Source organism: Malania oleifera, chromosome 2, assembly GCF_029873635.1.
Source record: "Malania oleifera isolate guangnan ecotype guangnan chromosome 2, ASM2987363v1, whole genome shotgun sequence".
NCBI classification, from domain to species: Eukaryota; Viridiplantae; Streptophyta; class Magnoliopsida; order Santalales; family Ximeniaceae; genus Malania; species Malania oleifera.
In genome coordinates this window covers 35,339,561-35,359,713 of record NC_080418.1, presented here as the reverse complement: position 1 = coordinate 35,359,713, position 20,153 = coordinate 35,339,561, and the positions used below count along the sequence as shown (strand labels likewise).

The 20,153-nt window shown below is 36.2% G+C and overlaps 1 protein-coding gene across 1 annotated transcript in view; it reads left to right on the top strand.

The window, feature by feature from the left end:
• LOC131149514 (large ribosomal subunit protein bL9c) overlaps positions 1–20,153 on the top strand; it is a 78,153-nt gene that overhangs the window by 20,309 nt on the left and 37,691 nt on the right. The window contains exons 4-5 of the mRNA XM_058100026.1: positions 18,633–18,730; positions 18,808–18,855. Coding sequence (XP_057956009.1) covers positions 18,633–18,730; positions 18,808–18,855 — 146 coding nt within the window. The remainder of the gene's footprint in view (positions 1–18,632; positions 18,731–18,807; positions 18,856–20,153) is intronic.

Genomic DNA, 20,153 nt, shown 5'->3' with positions numbered 1-20,153 from the left:
GGATTTAAAAAATAAGCTGTCAATCAATTAAAGTAAAGTATAAATATGTAATAAGTAATTTGATATATGAATTTCTTGACATTTATAAATATTTTATACCTGCTGCATGAAGAGGGTGTTCAAGGGTTCTTTCCCACCGGTCATTGATTACTTTGAGATTTCATTTTGCACTTCTTGCACCCATTTCAACGGTCTCTTTCATCTCCCTTATTGTTTCAAACACAACTCCTAATGTTGGCCACACTTTACTATTGACTATACACAATACTCGATATATAAGCTCATAAATGTTACCAACTTTTGCCACTCTATCCCAAAATTGATGGTTAAGAACTATGCTTTCAGTTTCTCTACCCAATTTTATTCGACTAAGAGCATGCTTAGCCCATTTATCAGATGTGAATAGAGATTTTAAACCTACTCTTTTTGTTTTTTTGTGAGTAATCAAGAGCGATGTAGTTTGTAGCAAATCGTGTGGCTCTTGGACACACAATATCCCCTTGACAGTGCTCTCTCATTTTAGCAAGCAGCCATCCATGGTTATATATAAAATTAGTGATCTGTCTCCCCTGCAAGATCACCGTGCTTATTGTCTCTCTTTTTCCGATCTCCTAAAAAATGAGATCAATACAATGGACAATATGTTGCTTTCCTACCTCTTGCACACATGTTTTAATAGGGAATATATGTATTGATGGTCTTTTATTTTGTTAGAAGCATCTATTGACTTTAGAAAAATTGTGCTTCCTTTCGAGTAAACCATGAAATTTATGATGGATAATTTTGTACGGCCTATCCATCCATCACAAATTACCATGCAGCCATATGTGACCCACTTTTTCTTCACTTCTTCTATGTGACCTTCCATTTCTTTTACCTCTAAATCAACGTATTTTGTTCTAATTTTATAGGGTGTTGGTGAATCGATTCCTGTTCCAACTGCTTGGCAACCCCATACCATGTTTTTAAAATGAGATGATTTTGCCTTCTTAGGTGGAACATCATCATATATAAAAAACTTTAAAATCAGTCTATTAATTTCTTCTTTTATTTTACTTCCTTTGAATAAATTTTCAAGCTTTTTTTGTTTTGTTGCGTTTGACTTGTAATATTGAGAAGACTTTCAAATATATGGCTCTGTTTCTGGCTTTCTCACACTTTGAGATCGCCTCATCGGAGGTCGCCCTCCACTACTACCAGCCTTAGAACTGCCTCCTTGTTGGCTACTTGCAAACCTACGAGATTGGTCTCTTTCTCATTCCGTCTTTTTTGAAGCATAAAATGCTCGATGGTATGTAGACCTTTCATAGGGAGAAATGTCAGGCGGGTATGCAATATCGTCAGCATTGTCCTCTTCATCAATTTGTTGTGGTTGCATCAAGTTCCCATGCAATTCATTTTTTATTTCCTCCATTATTTCTATTTTCTTTGCCATAGCTGCTATTTTTCATTCTAAAACAATTTTCATTTCTTGCTTAACTTCTAGAGGTACTTTGTTGCAAAATTTTATATTATGCTGTGGGTCATAATTTGCTAAGTGCATTTTTAATCTTGTTGCACCACCACTCTTCATTTGTGTTCCGCAGCATTTGCAAATAAATCCATTCTTTACATTAGGCATCGGGTACCCATGTTCTCATGCTAGATCTTGTTTTCTTCCTTCAAACATTTTTTGTAGATAATTTTACTTTCTTACAAGGTTACAATGAATCAAAAATTAGGTGTTAAATTAGTCAACAATTTTAAAAGGAAATTATTTAAGATGTTTTATCAATATAAAATTAATAAATAAGACAAACATTAAAATATTAAATTAAATTTATGAAATTTACTGATAATGTGCAAAATTACTAATAAATTATGGAAATAAATTAGTCAAATAAATGAAATAATTTAGACTATATTAAGCTAATAAGTAGTAATTTACTTTAATTTATTTAATTACTAGGCTATAATGATTAGGTGTTAAATTACTCTAAATTTTTTTTAAAAAATTATTTGAATGTTACTCTACAATTTTAAAAGAAAAATATTTAGATGCTAAATAAGGATAATTAATAACTAAGAAAAATATTAAATTATTAAATTAAAATTACAAAATTAATGATAATTTTTACAAAATTACTATTAAGTAATAAATTTTGGAAATTAAAAAAATTCAAATAAATGAAATAATTTATTAATTTATACTATAATAAGCTACTAAATAGTAAATTACTCTAATTTTATTTAGTTACTAAACTTACTATTTACTATTTACTAGCAATCTTGGATTAAGGGGGTAAATGGGAGAGGTTAGTAGGGAAAATGTATCTAAGTTCTAAGGAGGGGCAATCTCGTAAATATATTGGGGAGAAGGGAGATTCGGGGTTACTTTCTGAGGAAGGGCTTTGGTAAGGAAGCGTAGTAGCATCGGGGGAGAAAAAAATATAAGTAAGTTAAAAGTTAAAACTTAAACCAGGCAATTTGATTTTCTTTTTTCGTGTTGCTACTCGTGGAGGTGGACTCGAGTCTCGACTAAGTCGTGTCCTATTTGCAGCTCTGTGAGAGCCGAGAGGAAGATTGCAGTGATGGGAGGTGTTGCTGCTGGCTGCAAGTCTACGACTTGGGAGATGGAGGTGGAGGGTGAAGCCGAAGGCTAGAGGTAGAGGGTCGAAGGGTCGGAGCACTGGAGGGGAGTCGAAGGATAGGGCTTTTTGGAGTTCAATGGTGGAGGCAGGAGGCAATTGAAATCTAGCGTTTTTTTTGAAGTTAGAAGGTGGAAGATGGAAGAAGAGGAAGCCTTTTGTCAAGGATCTTGAGGTATGTATCCTAATGCATGCTACAAGCTAATTTATAGAAAAAAATTTCATTTTGTTTGCGTTATTGTGTAGATATTTTCATTGATAGCTGGTAGGGTCTTAAGCCTTTTGATGAATTTGTGGAATTGTTGGCTTGCATCTGCAGAACACCTCTGCAAGATCTCTTTTTTCTTAGTCATGACTCAAGTAGTGAACTGAGATTTGACTCAAATCTCTCTAGTCCCCACTGTATACTCATGGGTTACACAAAAAAACCCAACAAATCACGTGGGAAAAACAAATCAAAGGCAGAGGATAGCACTAAAATTCCCCCCTCCAATTTTTTTTCCCATGATTTCCTGAAAATTTCGAAAGAACAATTGAAATTTTCGAAATTTACCGAAATTTTGAAATTTTGGTCGAATTTATGCAAAATCAAATCTGTATATCAATTTCGTTTTAGGACCCCTCGAAATTCGAAATTTCGACATTTCAACCGAAATTTAAGTCCTTGGGTACAAGTGCGTTTACCTTTTCAAATAGCTATAGGAGGATCAACATCGTGGGAAATAAGATCATCTGATGAGGGAACTAGAGGCATAGTTGTAGAAGCTTGAGGAGGCACTTCCCCCTTGAGTTGTTGTGTGTAAACTTGCAAATTGGGATGATCCAAGCGACTAGAAGGACTCAAACTAGGTGGAGATGGAGGAGGATTGGGCACAGATCGTAGGCTAGGATCAAGGCAGAGGAAAGGACTCATCAAGGCCAACAAAACTCAAGAAATCAGAGTAGTATGGTGTAGACTCAAAGAAGATGACATCAGTAGAGATAAAGAATCGATATAAAGTAGGTTTATAACATTGATATCTTTTTTGAATATAGGAATAGCCTAAAAAAAATACATTTGATAGCACGAGGATCCAACTTATCCATTCCTGGAGTTAATTGATGGACAAAGGACACACAATCGAATATATGAGGAGGAATGGAGAACAAAGGAGCCTTAGGGAAGGTAACTGAAAATGGGATTTTACCACCAAGGACAGAGGATGACATTTTTTTGACGAGGGAGCAAGCTATGAGCACAACATCACTCCAAAAAACTTTGGGGACATTCATTTGATACAATAGTGTACGAGTGACTTCAAGAATATGTTTATTTTTCTGCTCTACAACTCCATTTTGTTGTGGAGTGTGGGCACAACAAGACTGATGGATCATACTAGATATAGTCATATAAGTACTGAATTGGGAATTGAAGCACTCCTTAGCATTATCACTACGAAGTATTCTGATTGGCATATCAAATTGAGTCTTTATTTGGGAATAGAAGGCACAAAAGATATCAAACAACTTAGAACGATCTTTCATTAAATATAACCAAGTCATCCTAGAGTAGTTGTTGACAAATGTAACAAAGTATCAAAATCCCAACTTTGATGTGACACGACTAGGAACCCAAGTATCGGAATGGACTAGCATGAAAGGGCTAGCCACCCTTTTGTCGACCAGGGAAGCAAAGGGAACACAATGATGCTTGCCCAATTTACAAGACTCACACTCAAGATTAGACACAAAACTCAATGTAGGAATTAGCTTTTTCAACTTGTCCAAGGATGGATGACCAAGGCAACAATGGATTTGAAGTGGTGTAGCTGCGATTGTGCAGACAATGGGTGGAGTAGGCGATTCAAATTAGTAAAGTCCATGAGCCTCACGTCATGTGCCAATTGCCTTTCTTGTCTTTAGATCCTGAGTAACCATGGAATCAGGAAAGAATGTGACAGAACAATTTAGTGACTTTGTAGGCTTACTAACTGACATGAGATTGAAAGGAGATTTAGGAATGTATAAAGCAGAAGAAAGAGAGATGGAAGGAGTAGGATTTACTATTCATATCCCCTTAACAACAATAGTGGACCCATCAGCAAGGGTAACTTGAGGTAGATTTTTAGGATACTGGAGATTAGAATAGAAGTTGGTTGCACCTATTATATGGTCAGTGGCAGCATAATCGATAACCCAAGAACTAGTAGGAAGGATACCAAATGACATACAAACTGTAGGATTACCTTTCTGGGCAAAAGATGCCATGTGATAAGATGCGTGTTGACACAATTGCTACTGCAGAAACCTTGAATACTCCTCCTTTGATATGGTCACAGTACACGGTTCACTCAAACAAGTGACTAATGAAGGAACCATACTTTTGGGATTTGCAAACTCCATCCCAACATTGACAAACTCAGACCAATGATCATAAGATTAATTGCTGGAGCAATCGGAACAACCCTAAACAAGGTGACCCACCATGAACAAGTTACAAATAAATCAGTACAAGGCTGCCACAGCACCAAGAAACTCAAACGCTGCCCCAAGAAAGCAACACACAGCACTGGAACAATTGGAGAGGTGAACCACTAAAACTACCATGGACAAGAGGATTGATGGATCTTACCAGAGCTAGTCCTATAAGTACTGAATTGGGTACTAAAGTAGTCCTTAGTAGATTCACTACAAAGTACCCTGTCTGGCATATCAAATTGAGTACTTATTTGGGAATAGAAGGCACAAAAGATATCAAACAACTTGGATCAATAATTCCTGAAGTGTAACCAAGTCATCCTAGAGTAGTCATTGACAAATGTAACAAAGTACCGAAACCCCAACTTTGATGTGACACGACTAGGACCCAAAGTATCGGAATGGACTAGCATGACTAACCACTCGTTTGTCGACCTAGGAAGCGAAGGGAGCATGGTGTTGCTTGCCCAATTGACAGGACTCACGCTCAAGATTAGACACATAACTCAATGTAGGAACCAGTTGTTTCAACTTGTCCAAGGATGGATGACCAAGGCAACAATGGATTTGAAGTGGTGTAGCTGCAACTGTGTAGGCAATGGGTGGAGAAAACAACTCAAAGTAGTAAATTCCACGAGCCTCACGTCTTGTGCCGATTTTCTTTCTCATCTTCAGATCTTGAATAACCACAGAATCAGGAAAGAATGTGACAAAACAATTTAGTGATTTTGTAAGCCTACTAACTGACATGAGATTGAAAGGAGATTTAGGAATGTATAAAACAAAAGAAAGAGAGATGGAAGAAGTAGGATTTACTATTTCTATCCCCTTAACAGCAATAGTGGACCTATCAAAAAGGGTAACTTGAGGTAGATTTTTAGGATACTAGAGATTAGAAAAGAAGTTAGGTGCACCTGTTATATGGTCAGTGGCAGCAGAATCGATAACCCAATGACTAGTAGGAAGGATACCAGATGACATAGAGACCGCAGGATTATCTTTCTAGGCAAAAGACGCAATGTGAGAAGATGCTTGTTGAGATGACTGATACTGTAGAGACCTTGTGTACTCCTCCTCTGATATAGTCACAGTAAGTGGTTCACTCAAACAAGTGGTTAACAAAGGAACCATACTTTTGGGATTTGCAAACTCCGTCCCGACATTCACAAACTCAGACCAATGACCACAAGATTAATTGTTGGAACAATTGGAACATCCACGAACAAGTTGACCAACCATGAACAAGTCAAACAAATTAGTACAAGACTGCCACAGCACCAAGAAACTCAAACAGCCCCAAGAAAGCAACTCACAGCATTGAAACAATTGGAGAAGTGAACCACTGAAACAATCATGGAGAAATCACCAACTAACGTATATAACACTGCCATAGCCTCACAAAAAACAACTTATGAGCACTGTCACTGCTCCAAGAAAGTCACCAATGACTGTTTCTAACACTGAACAACAACTGATGAATTACCTCATGTGCATGGTTAAACAAAGATTGAATCTTTGAGCAAAAACACATGTCCAACAGCTTGATATTTTTATATATGGAAGGAATTAGATCATTGAATCAAAAAACACAGCAAATCCCACTGTTTTAGACCCAATAAACTCAATAACCATTGATAAATTTCTTCACGAAGCATCAAACAACCATTCCTTAGGTGTCGCACTTGAGCAATTAAAAAAGGTGAGATCTTTGGGCAAAAAATCACGAAAAACTCCAAAAACATGTTAATAGAGAGATTGGATCACTGTTGGATCATTTCAGGTCAAAACCATGCCTGAGAGTGGCTTCATGCGCCGGCGCATGGGTTGGCCCTGGCAGCCTTCATCCAGTGCGTGAGGGCACGTGGGACACTGCCTGGAGGTGGGATTTCAGGGGAGGGCAGATCGGCAGTGTCTGTGGGTGACTGGTGTTGGTTTTGACAATTCTATAGTGGATTTGATGTTCTCAAATTGGCAATGTCGCTCAGAAAATTCAAGCAACTGGTCTGAATTTCTGCTGCTGCTGGCTGTTTTCTAGGGTTATAGTATCACTGAAAAATCTTCTTTGATGATAGACATGCAGCGGATTTCGGGTTTCAAGCTTCAATTTGATGGTGGTGGTAACACGTAGGGTTTAGGTTTCAGAATCATGCTCTGATACCATGTTGAATAATTGGGTAAAATGGAAGACCTAAACTCAATGATGGGTCTCTCTCTCTATTTATAATGTATGTCAATTTCAATTGGAATGACCATAATACCCTTGCTAACTTACACTTATTACAGACCAAACTCTTAACAATTATTAATAATGCTAAATAACTAAATAACCATTAACAGTAAATTTTGAATGTATAAAAATAAATTTAAATAATTTTTATTTTTATTTTTATTATAGCATTTTTTTATGTGCATTATTTTGTAATTTTATTATTTGATTTAAAAATGAAAATGAGCATTTTTAATTTATTTTAGTTTTATAAATATTAACCAAATAGGTTGCTAGTTTCTAGTTTTTAGTTTTTGGTTTTCGTTTCTGGTTTCCATTTCATTAATTTTTGATAGTGATCACCAAACAGCCCCTAAATGAGCTGTTTTGCTCGCGAACCTGTTGATCCAAATAATTTATCTATTTATTCACAAACTGGGACTGGTAAAGAATTAGTTTGCATTATGTGAATAGTCTTGGTACTAAAAACTGCTTGTCATCCTGTCATATTTATTTAAACTTTAAAGTTCGACTTCCACCTTGCCATTTTACTCTGGACCTTCACTGTGAGTGAATTGAAAGCTTCTCCTGTAACTTTGGAGTGGATTAAGGGTACTCACTTACTCAGGTTGCTGTTTGGGGAATCTTGCTCTTGCAATTATTTGTCCAGCCTCCCTTCTGTTTGTGCTGTTGGGAAAGAGAACTTTAGCATTTGGTATCACTGGAAAAAGTCGTGAAGATAAAAGCGAGAAAAAAAAACCAAAAAACCAAAAAACTGAAAATGCAAATGAATACAAATTAGAAAATATTATAATAAAATAAAATGATATTGCTCATCTTAATAGGAAGGGTTTTGGTTGAGGTGGAGAGTTTGGATAATGGGTTGTTTGTCCAATGCTTCTTTTTCAGTCATTATTAATGGGGAGCCTAAGTCATGGTTTATGGCTTTGGGGGAGTTAGACAAGGGGATCTATTATCTCCTTTTTTGTTTGTTCTTGTGGTTGATATCTTGAGTAGAATGGGAGAGAAGGCTGTGGATAGTGGCTTGTAGAAGGGATTGGAGTGTGGAGTGAGGGGGTTGTTTTGTGACTTGTGTCTCATGTTGAGTTTGTGGATGAATCGTCTTTATTTCATCATAGAGAGCCTCTTTGAATGCGCTCACTATTTTACAGCTTTTTGAGAGGTATTAGTCTGTGGAACTTCTTTTCAGTTCACAGGCATTAATCTGTGTGATGCTATATCTTTGGATTTGGCTTCTTTAGCTGGGTGTGGTATTCAAGATTGGCCATTGACTTATTAAAGGGTTCCTTTGGCGGTGATCCTTATTTATTTATTTATAAAAAAATATAAAAGAATATCATTAATAGAATAGAGAAGGAATTGTAAATGTTGGAGAATAAGATATCCTCCTAAAGAATGCGTTCTAGAGGAATCCCATCAGAGATCAGATAACAGAACTCCCCAAAAGAATCTCAAAGAGTGCATTCTAAAAGGCAAGAAAAACAACTCTATTGAGTCTGTCCCATAATAAATAGGGAGAAACTGATTTTCCGTGGAAGGTTCTAGCATTCCTCTCTATCCAGAGTCCAAAAAAGAACAAACACAGCACACTTCCATAACATCATTCCATTATTTCTCCTCCCGAGACCCTAAATCTCACCATTGGGAATACAAGGGCAGCCCGGTACACAAAGCTCCCACTTACGTGGGGTCCAGGGAAGGGGCGGATCACGATGGGTCTATAGTACACAGCCTTAGCTTGAATTTTTGCAAGAGGCTGTTTCTACGCCTTGAACCCATGGTCTCCAAGTCAAACGACGACAACTTTATCGTTGCGCCTTCGCTCCCTTTCACCTCACCATTGGGAATGCTTTGACTAAGCATGGCAAAACTATTGCCTCTTTGAAAACAGAAACAAGATTACCTCAAAGCTCCTTTTTCATGCAACAATGGAGAAAATGCTGGTCACTTGTTTCGTCAGATTCTGAACACATAATGCAAATATAGGATGACTGCCTTGTAAAGCCACCTTATCTGCAACCAGTCTTTAGTATTAATCCTATTGAGAGCCAAAGTCCACATCTTAGCTTTTCAGACATTATTTTCAAAAGAAAATAGGGTTATCTAGAAGAATTCAACATTAAGAGAAGAAAGATTCCAAGTGAAAGGACTAGAAGCATCCCCGTCCAAATTCTCGAATTATTCTTCATTTGAGGACTGCTAACCAAAAGAGCCTCATTTGAGAAACAAACAAATCCACACTCTCAAGAAAATAGTGTACTCATAAACCTCTCTTTCATTGAGATTTCTGAGAATGAAATACCAAGAAAGAGGGCCTGCCTCAAAAGAACAAAAGGAATTAATTGATGCATTATGATTGAAGACGGTCGATAGAGACATGGAACCAAGAACTCCAAACAAAACCTCACCCACCCAAATATCCTCCCAAATTTCCCATTGCTAGCTCCGATCTAAGAAAGAGGATAAAAGAATGAGCAACCTGTGAACTAGACTTCTAAGGGCTCACACAAGAAGCATTACCACATCTTTTAGTATCCAAACCATTACAATGCATTCCATGCTTCTAATAACCTCATGTCATAAAGAGTTGTCCTCCAATGTAAACCTCCCTATCCATTTTCCAACGAAAAATAGAGTTTTGGACACCACATTACCAAGACCCAGATGCCCTTCAGTCTTCGGTTTCCTAACCTGATCCTGACCAAGAAGATGATCCCTCTCTGTATTACCCACACCCAACCATAAAAAGTCTCACAAAAGCCTCTCCAAGGTGGCAGCCTGTTGGCCATACATGCAAGGATTCTAGAAGGAAAAAGAAAAGTAAAGAACCAGATTAGAAAAAACTACACTAATCAGAGTAACATGACCTCCTAAGAACAAATGAGCCATCTTCCACCCCTCTTACCTCCTTCCCACTGTCCTCCACCGGCTCCTAGAAAGTAGGAGAGCTAGGATCTCCTCCAATAGGAAGACCCAAATAAGTCGAGGCTAATTTAAAATTGTACAACCTGCTGAAGCGATAAACCCCTCTAATTCACACCTCCCTTGTTTATATCAACTAGGGGTGTAATCGGTTTTTTACGGTTTGGTTATGGGCCAAATCGAAAACTGAACTGAATCTTGTGATTTTTATTATTCCCCAACTGAAATTGAAACCGATTGGATTTATTATCCCTTGGAGAACCGAACATTCGACGGTTTGGTTACGGGTTTTTTTTTTTTCCAGTTTTTAACCGATTTTCTAAATATTCAACAATTGCTTTTCACAAGGGTTGTTGAGAATCTATTGGACATTTTGATTTCTAAATATTAAATGGACCAATCATGTATTAACATATTAATTAAGTAATTTTATTCATTTATATATATAATTTAAATTTAAATCGGTTTTTCGGTTCGGTTATATTTTGGAAACTGAAACCGAAACAAAAAATTTACATTTTTTGAGACCAAAACCGAAACCGGATACCGAAAAACCAAACCGCTTGTGATTTCGGTCTGGTTTCGGTCCGATTTTCGGTTGCTTTTGTACACCCCTAATATCAACCACCCACTCTTAAACATTGATCTTCAACCTGAAATTTTCTCGAAATTTTTTAGTGAAGATAATACCTTAATTTCACGACATTATCTTTAAGGAAAGTAATGTGTCATCCCCAAACTGGAGGTGGGACACAATAACTTCCTCCCTGCCTAACCTAAGATCATGAATCACCTTAAGACCCTCATCATGTGTAAACAACCTCCCCAACAAATCAACTGTGAAAGTGAACAAAAAAGGAGAAAGGGCCCCCCGTTGCGTTAACCCATGAATAACCTTGAACCATCCCTGGTTGACTATCCACAATTACATACACATTCTGTAGATAAACAACCATTAATCCATTTTCTGCAGACTAACCCAGAGCCATATGCTTTTTCAAAGCCCAAAATTTAAGTACTCCCCTCCCTCCCTTCCTAACATCCTCAACCACCTTATTAGCAAACAAATCTACATCTTAAATCTCCTTCTTTCAGTCTTTTCCCTTGGAGCTACATCGTTTGGAAGGCTAAGGTTCCTTTCAAGGTTTGGACTTTTGTATGCATGGTGACTCTGAACAGGATTAACACGCACGATCAGTCACAGGTTAAGAGGCCTTCAAGGCCCTCAACCTTGACATGTGTGTGATGTGCTGTGAGTCCATTGAAACGAATGCTCATCTCTTCCTTCTCCTCAAGGTGGCACTTTATCTCTAAAGTACTCTCTTTTCTTGGTTTGGAATGCTTGGGTGTCTCCACAGGTGGTTGGGGATTTCTAGTTGGTGAGATATTGGGGTTTGGGCAAGAGTAGGAAGAATAAAATTAAAAGCAAAAAAAGAAGAAGATAGAAATGTTGTTTTGGGGTTTCAAACTAGTTGGGCTTGTTAGGATATGATAGGTCCAAAATTGTGTAAATCAATAGGTTTGGATCAAATTGTTTGATTCACGAGATGAATTGATCGATTCAGTTGATTCAGTTTTTTTAGATTCGCTTGTAAGATTCAAATCAATTTGGTGTAGAAATGATTTGAATCGTAAGATTCTAACAACTATAATTTGTACCACCTCTCCTTGTTCGTTGTGGATAAGTAGTGTCTTAGCCCTTTTCTAGGCCCACTCATTTGGTTTTTGGGTTTTGCTGCTGCCTGATCTGGTTGGGGATTGGAAGGCAGTGCTATTGCAATTCTTTGATTGTTTTCTTTCGTTCTTTGGAGGATATCTTGCTCTCCCCTCCCCTCCCCTCCCCCAGCCTCCCCCCCCCGCGGGGGCCAACAAAAAAAAGGGAAAAAATTGCATAAAGGCAGCCTGTTCCAAAGTGAGTCCTTCCCAACGCCTCACGGCCTCTTTTGCACAAAACCTTGGCCCAAAATTTGTAACGGCTAGTAACCAAACGAATGGGATGAAAATCCCTCTTCTTAGGTAATTCCTTAGAAACAAGACAATAAAAACAGGGTTCTCATTTCTCCTCGCCACTTCATTCTGATGGAGCTCATGAATATAACCCCCATAGTATCCTCTTGAATCATAAGGCTTCTCCTTCCCCTTCCTCTAGCTACATTATGAAACAATTTTGAATTACAACCTCCTTTTTAACCCAATTAATCCTCAACTTTTGCCTCCAACATGTCCTCGTCGAAAAGGATAATCTCCAAATCATTCTTCTGTTCTTTCATATTCCCAACCTCTTTATTCTACACTTTCAAATTATTTTTCACAAGTTTCAATTTTTTCATAAATTTTAAAACCCGCCCATGCTTGTGTGCAATAGTCTCTCCACTAGTCTTAACACACCTCCCTAAGGTGGGTTGCACACTGCATATTTTCAAATCTAAAAGGAGTAGAGCCCCACTAAACCAGATTAGCATCCAACAACACTAGGCAATAATATGAAAGCAGCCTAACTAAAACCTCTTGAATGACATTCAAAAAAAAATCTTCCCTATTGTTAATGAACAAAAACCTATCAATACAAGAGAATGCGAGCCTATTTCCCGAAGACACACAAGTAAAATGACCATTAGCCATGGCCACATCCCTAAGGTGACAATCCTGAATAAAGGAATCAAGCATCTTTATACTGCCAGTCACTCTCAACCCTCCTAATCACTCACCAACGATCCAAACAATGTTAAAATACCCCAACAACCTAATTTAGTTTTCACTAAGGGAGTAAGGGGCAACAAGAAACAGCTGAAAAGCAAGAAAATAGATGGGTATTAGCATGGTCTTAAATTTCCACAAAATTGTCAAAATTTCCATCGACATTTCTGCTTTCTACCACCCTCGAAATCCAAATGGCAGTCAATTTCTATATTGCAAATTTTTTTTTTCAAAATTTCCACAGATCATAACAATTTATCGAAATCTTGAGATTTTTTCAATTAACTTGGGCAAAATTTTAACTATAAATAAAATTTTCTTGAACTTAAAATTTGAGATTTGAAAACCAATAGAAATTTCTCTCTTAATCCTTTTTTTTTTTGCTTGCTAGAAGGATATGGATGATAATTTTCATAATTTCAAAATTGTATGGAAATAAAGTTATATACTAGGTCCAACATTTTATTTGGTCAATTATATTTAAATTATTGGTATTTGTATAATAAATAACAGTTACCAAATTTGTGGATTTGTTTACTTTAATTGAGTATGTTCTAATAAGATTACTGTATTGCACCTTATACACCACAACATGTTATTGATGAATTTTATGTATGATATTTTAGTTCTAAATTCTGCATTATTATGTTTATCGACAAATTCTAAAGTTTGATAAGAGAATACCATACTTTACTAGTAATTCCCATTATTTTTTAAAATCGAAATTGACATCATTAACAAAATTTCCATATTTTTTTAGCCTTGAAATTTTAGTCAAAATCGGAATTTAAGACCTTGGGCATTAGTGAACAGCTTTCTCATAGTTTAATCCATTGTCTTGTGGGGCCTTTACTAATAACATATAAAGGGCTTGTCTTGCTTGCTTAGTAAAGTAATATTTTTTTCTTATAGGAGTAGGTGCTTGCTGCACTTTTCATTTGAAACTTGTGAATGTTGGGATCAGGGAGTTCTGCCTTGTTTGGGTAAAGCAAACTGCGTCCTTGAACATCCATGAAGCTTAGTCAAGTAGATCAAGGTTGCACTACTTGATGCTCAGACTGGAAACAAATTAGTGGGGCTGCCTGAATATGCATTAGAAAGGTCAATCCCTCTCCTAAAGGGGGGAGGGGGGGGGGGGGTGGGAAGAAAAAAAACTGGACTGAACTTCTAACAGCCTGCCCACTTCCATAGAATAATATCCCATATAATAATATCATGGGAATCATCGTAACTACGGCCAGCCTATATTTGAAGTTTTGAACAAAAATGACATATTTCTATTTATGGTACTTATAGTGCTACATTGCAACAAATCTTCTTTTTCTGCAGCGTTGCTTCTATGATCTTACGAGTAACAGCTGCCATGGCCACAAAGAAAGTCAAAAGACCTCTATCTCATAGTTCAATTGGACATGTAGGTTATATTTGTACTAGTTTCTCACATGGAACTATAGAAGGAATTTAATCACTACTATTGGTACTTTATTTATGAACTAATGACATAAAGAACCCCTTTTTCATAAATAAGCTCTTTCTAATCTTTTGGCCCTATGTGGGCTACAAAGACCGAAAAACTAGCCGACTCCTCAAAAAAAGGATCCTAGAAGGAGGCAAGGAGCAAAGTAAGCCCGTACACAATTGTAAACAACCCAACCACACATTCCTTAATAGACACTATTCTAGTACCCACTATTATCTAATAATGTAGGATACTAGAATGAGCAAAATTTTTGGAGATACTCTACTCACTAACTTTTTCACCCCTCTGTACTTTCTATCACCCCTAGGTCCCCAAGAATTTTGAGGTTGAAGCCTCATTTAACACCTCTAATATTACCCAAACTCCAGCCCCTTATCATAAATAATAGAAGAAGCAAGTCTACCTAACTCTCTACTTAACTTTAAATTCTTTTTTCTCTCCCCAATAACATTTTACTAATCCTAACAATTTAACCACTATGGTTCATTAGATTGACACCTAACTCATCAAAAAGGGTTTGAACATCCCAATTTTCCCACTCATCCCCTAGAAGGTCCACAATACACAAGTCTCCCTCATTGGTTAACCCCTTTTGGCACAACAATGTTTGAAATTGGAATTAGAATGCATCAGAGGGGAAAGAATACCTTAGGTTGCATCACTACTCAATAGTGCCCATGGTTGTAGACCACATTTGCTAGAATGGAACTAGGAATTGGACTAGGAATCATAGAAGGTGAAGCAATTGGATTAAATCCTAGTTGAATCGGGCTAGTACCCTCCTTAAACCCAACCATTGTATGAGGTTTAAGTTCCTCTAGTAGTAAAAATACAATGCTTAACTTGTAAAGAGTCATCACAATACAATCCTCCACCTCTTTTATCTGTTCTTGCAACTTGGATTGACCTTTGCTTTTTAGAATCTTTACACTATAAAAATCTAGACCTTCATTGCATCTTAGTTGCTCCAATAACAATACCTCCTTTTGAAAATCATAGGACTTGATGGACATAGGCTCATACTAATTGGACACTAGGATCTCCTTCCTCTTAAGCTTTTGTACAACCCCCATACCCGCCTTCACCTTTGTATAAGCTTTTGAAACTTGACGTAGGACACTTTGAGGTTGTCTCGAGTCTCGACTGTCAATAGAGATATCATCTTCACCAATTGCCCTCGTAATTCATTGAACTAATGTCTAAGGTTGCACCTACTTTTCTTGACATGTTGCAACACCTTGCTATTGTGGACTGGCAAACAAGGAAGGTGAATCAAGCCCAATTTTTTCTTTTCTAGTCCACAATAGGAGCCTCTAAATAATTTGGGTAGGTTACCTCTACTAGCCTTTTAAAATCCAAGGTCCATTTGCTCTCACTGTGCAAGTCTAAGTATCCCATTGACAAGTGCAACATGTCCATGTCGGGCCTCTAAAACTAGGCCTACTAGCCCATGCATGTATTTTAAGCACAACAATTTCCTTGTGAGTGTAACCTCCTCACTCATTATCTTGTTTCAAATTTCAACAATTCGCTTCACCATTTGAATCGTGTTGCACCTTTGATCCTTTGTTACTAGTTTGCTTCTGTTGATATTGATTTTCCTATTGTTGAGCAAAAAGGTAAATGCATTCATATTAATATGATTTTTTTTGTTATCCTTATATTATTATTTAATGTGTCTATCATCCATCTCTCTTCTCTAGTCTATTTCTAACACCTTGTGCTACTTTGGGTGGAGAGCCACAATGGGTGAAGAGATGCATGGCTTGTAGGTAAATGATACTTAGGGTGAGCCCTGCCCCCCTTCCCTGGGCTGCATGCACATGCCTCAACTTCTCCATTTTTTAGAAGTAAAAGCAAGACATAATGCATTTGGTAAACAACTTTTTCAACTTTTAAACTTTTTTGGGGAACTTAAGTAGCTGTGCATCTGAAGCTTTCAAAAGCTAAAAGCTATTTTTTTCCCCAAAAAAAAATTCTATTCCATGTTGTTCCTAGTGGGTTTTATTTATTTATTTATTTATTAATATTTATTGATAACATTTCCTAAAAATAATTATGCACAAATTGCATTTCCATTTAAAATATTTTCAACCACCTTATACTTTTTACTAGGCATTCAAAATTGGCTTTTTCCTTTTGACAACTCCTTTTTTACCGGGGTGGGGGGGGGGGGGAACAATTGTAAAAAAAATCTCAAACAGCTCCTTTCGTTAGTTCCTTTTTAGAAGTTCCTATATAGAGGCTAAAGTAAGCCTTAGGAGCTTGTGCCGCTCCTTGATAAGTGTGGTCGAGTGTCATTGGGTGTGTACTGTGAAGGTAAATCCATATGGTTCTATTGCCATTTTAAGGCAACACTAGTGGCTAAAAAGTATACCCATATAATCAGATGTATGGTTAGGATTTTGAGCTATTCAAACATGTTCTCTCTAGTTTACATTAGTGTGTTTCTTTATCTCTTTAGCTATGAGTGCATCTCTTTATCTACTACGTATAATTGGTGGCACATAAGTTGGATATGAAGAATGCAATTTTACTTGGTGATCTTCTAGAGGGACTCTATATAAAGCTATTGCTTTGTGGGGGGGGGGGGGGGGGGGGGGTGGGGGCGGTTAGGGTTGGTGTGTTGCCATTAAAAAATCTTTGTACAGCTTGAAGCAGACTCCCAAAGCACGATTTGGTAGATTTAGTGCAGTAGTGATTAAGTTTGGTTCTCTAAAGATGGTCTAGAACCTTGTTGGGAAATTAAATTTCAACAAGTATTGTGAGTTAGTTCCTTGATTCTCCCTGAACCAGTCACATAGATGCTGTTTTTTGTATCTTCTCATTCTTAAAGTTTCACTCGAAAGAGGTAATTGGTAGCACAACAAGGTGATGATGTTTTTTCAAGAATACACAAATACAGATTGGACATCCTTTAACGGAATGTTCACAACAACATAATTTGTTTTTGTTTTGGTGGCAACTTAGTGTCTTGAAAGAGTAAGAAGCAAACTGTGGTTGCACTCTCAAACATAGAGTTTGAGTGTAGAGCCATGAACATACTAAATGTGAATATGTGTGGTTAAAAAACATGTTGGAAGAGCTTGGTTTTGCAAATTTGCAACCAATGATGTTGACATGTGATAATCAAGCTGCCATTCATATTGCTTCCCATCCATTTTTTAATGAGAGGAGAAAACACAATGAAATTGATTCTCATTTTGTTCAAGGAAAAGCTTGTGTAGAAGTTCATTGTAATCAGTCATATGAATGGCTATCATTTTATCAAGAGGCTGACTTGTTTATTAATTCCTTGTGGGTGCCCAACTTAAATTAATTTGTATCAAGCTAGGAGCATATGATATAGGGGGAGTGATACAAGTTACCATGTGTCTTATTACCAATTACCATATGTTAGTGAGGTTACTATTATTCTTCTGGAGTACACTAAACATATTTATAAATAAAATGGGAGATCTAACACTTAGTTGGGGCTTGTTTGGTATAGTTGTTGTTTTTTGTTTTTGTTTCTCCATAGTGAAAAAACAGATTATAAGAACGCTTTTGTTTCTGTTGTCAATTTTTTGTTTCTATTGTCAGATTTCAGCTGTTTGCCAAAAAGTTGAAAACTAGATTTTATGGTTTTCAGTTGTTTTGACAACTTGTTGCCAAAAATTTTAATATCTAGAAATCTTTTTTTTTTGGATTAAATTATTCATTTTATACACTTTTAAATTAAAATCAAAATTAAATGATCATATAAATTTAAATATAATTAAAAGAAAAATATACATTAATTTAAAAAAATAATAATAAAACCAATTACAAAACTCTTTTACTATTTTTCAATTGTCATGTTCAATAAAATTTTTTATTGTAAAGTAATTTTTGAAAGTAGAACAATTGAGAAAAATAATTATAATAAATTTTATTTTTATTATAGTAACTTTTTAAATGTTTGTTATTTGTAATTTTGTTATTTTAATTGTATTTTTACAATACTTTTGATTTAAAGATGAAAATGAGATTTTTTTTTTTTTTCCTTAGGTTTCTAATTTGTATTAGTTTTATAAATGTTAACCCCAAAAGTTGCTAGTTTCTAGTTTTTAGTTGATGTTTTTAGTTTTTGGTATTCGTTTCTTTGAGTTTTGATAGTGATACCAAACAGCCCTTTAGGTTCTCAAGTTACCACTGCTCTTTCTCCCTTCTCCATTTCTAGCAAATATTATATTGAATGCAGGTAAAAGAAGAGGCACAACAATTGGCTTTGGCTTTTGAAACCATTGGAGCATTAAAAGTCAAGCGCAAAGGAGGAAAAGGAAAACTAATTTTTGGAAGGTAAGTGGGACACAGCAAAATGTTGAATGATTATTTTAATATTGTTGGCATATAATGTCTGACATATACTTTGGCAGTGTTACTTCACAAGATCTTGTTGACATAATCAAGGCACAGCTTCAGAGGTATTGTCATCCTACCCAAACAGACTTGTCATACAGATATTTTCTTAGGAGAATGGTTACAACTTCTTAAAGTCCTCAAAAGGTTCCCAATTTACTACGGACCTTTGTGGAATGTACTAATAATTTTTTGAATATTCACGAATATTTCAAAGAAATGTCCAAATTATTTCCCAACAGGATATGCTACTTTTCCTTCTATTTTACATTTTTATCCTTGTAATTTATTCTAGAAAACTTTAATATTCATGCCTGATATCCATTTTGAATCTTGTAAAAGCCATTTGTTTCCCCACATTTTTGTGCATATCTGAGTTTCTTTTGATCATGAGTTATTGTTAAGTTTGGAATTTGCATTTGTTGTTACTAGTCATCTAACTTGCTGATAAATGAATTTGATGGTCCATATGCAGTTGTTTTGTTTCTCATACACAACAATGTTGTAAAATTATTTGTTGTGTCAACGTAGAATACAATGTTTCTTTTGATTGCCAATATGATATAGGAAAAGAATTACATATTCTACTTTTGTAACGAAACTAGTAGAGATTCGTGTGATGCATAGGATATTTGGCTTTTGAATTTGTTGAGCACTATGCAACATATATGTTTATATATTATTATAAAATATATAATTTAAAACATAATAAGAATAAATTTTAAATGTCATTTGTTTTACTTTTTCTTATTCATTATTCAATTTGATCAATGTTTAAATAAATGACAAGGACAGTGCTAGCCCTTCCGTAAACTTTATAAACATTGTATCAGGAATCTAGTGTGATGCTCTTTTGGGTACCACACAATCATCACTCAAACCTGATATGTGGAACCCAAAAGAACACCATGTGAAATTTGAGATGCATATTTGTAAAGTTGCCGAGAATGCTAGCAGCACCATCACTAAAAAGATGTTTTTCTTACGCAGTCAACTTGTAGTATGCATCTTAGAATGCATGTGTGATTTTTACAAGAATATTGAATTAAATTAACCTATTTAGGATATCTTTTAAACAAAGCATGCAATGAATCTATGTATCTACCCATGCATTAAATGTATGTGTATCTTTTTCAAAAACCCCAATAAATGAGTCCAAGATGTATGAGAAAATGAGTGTGATAAATGCCTATTTTGAACTGTGTGGGGCATTATAATAAATATAAAGGGCAGCCCGGTGCACAAAGCTCCCGCAAATGCGGGGTCCGGGGAAGGGGCGGACCACGATGGGTCTATAGTACGCTGCCTTACCTTGCATTTTTGCAAGAGGCTGTTTCCACGCCTTGAACCCGTGACCTCTAGG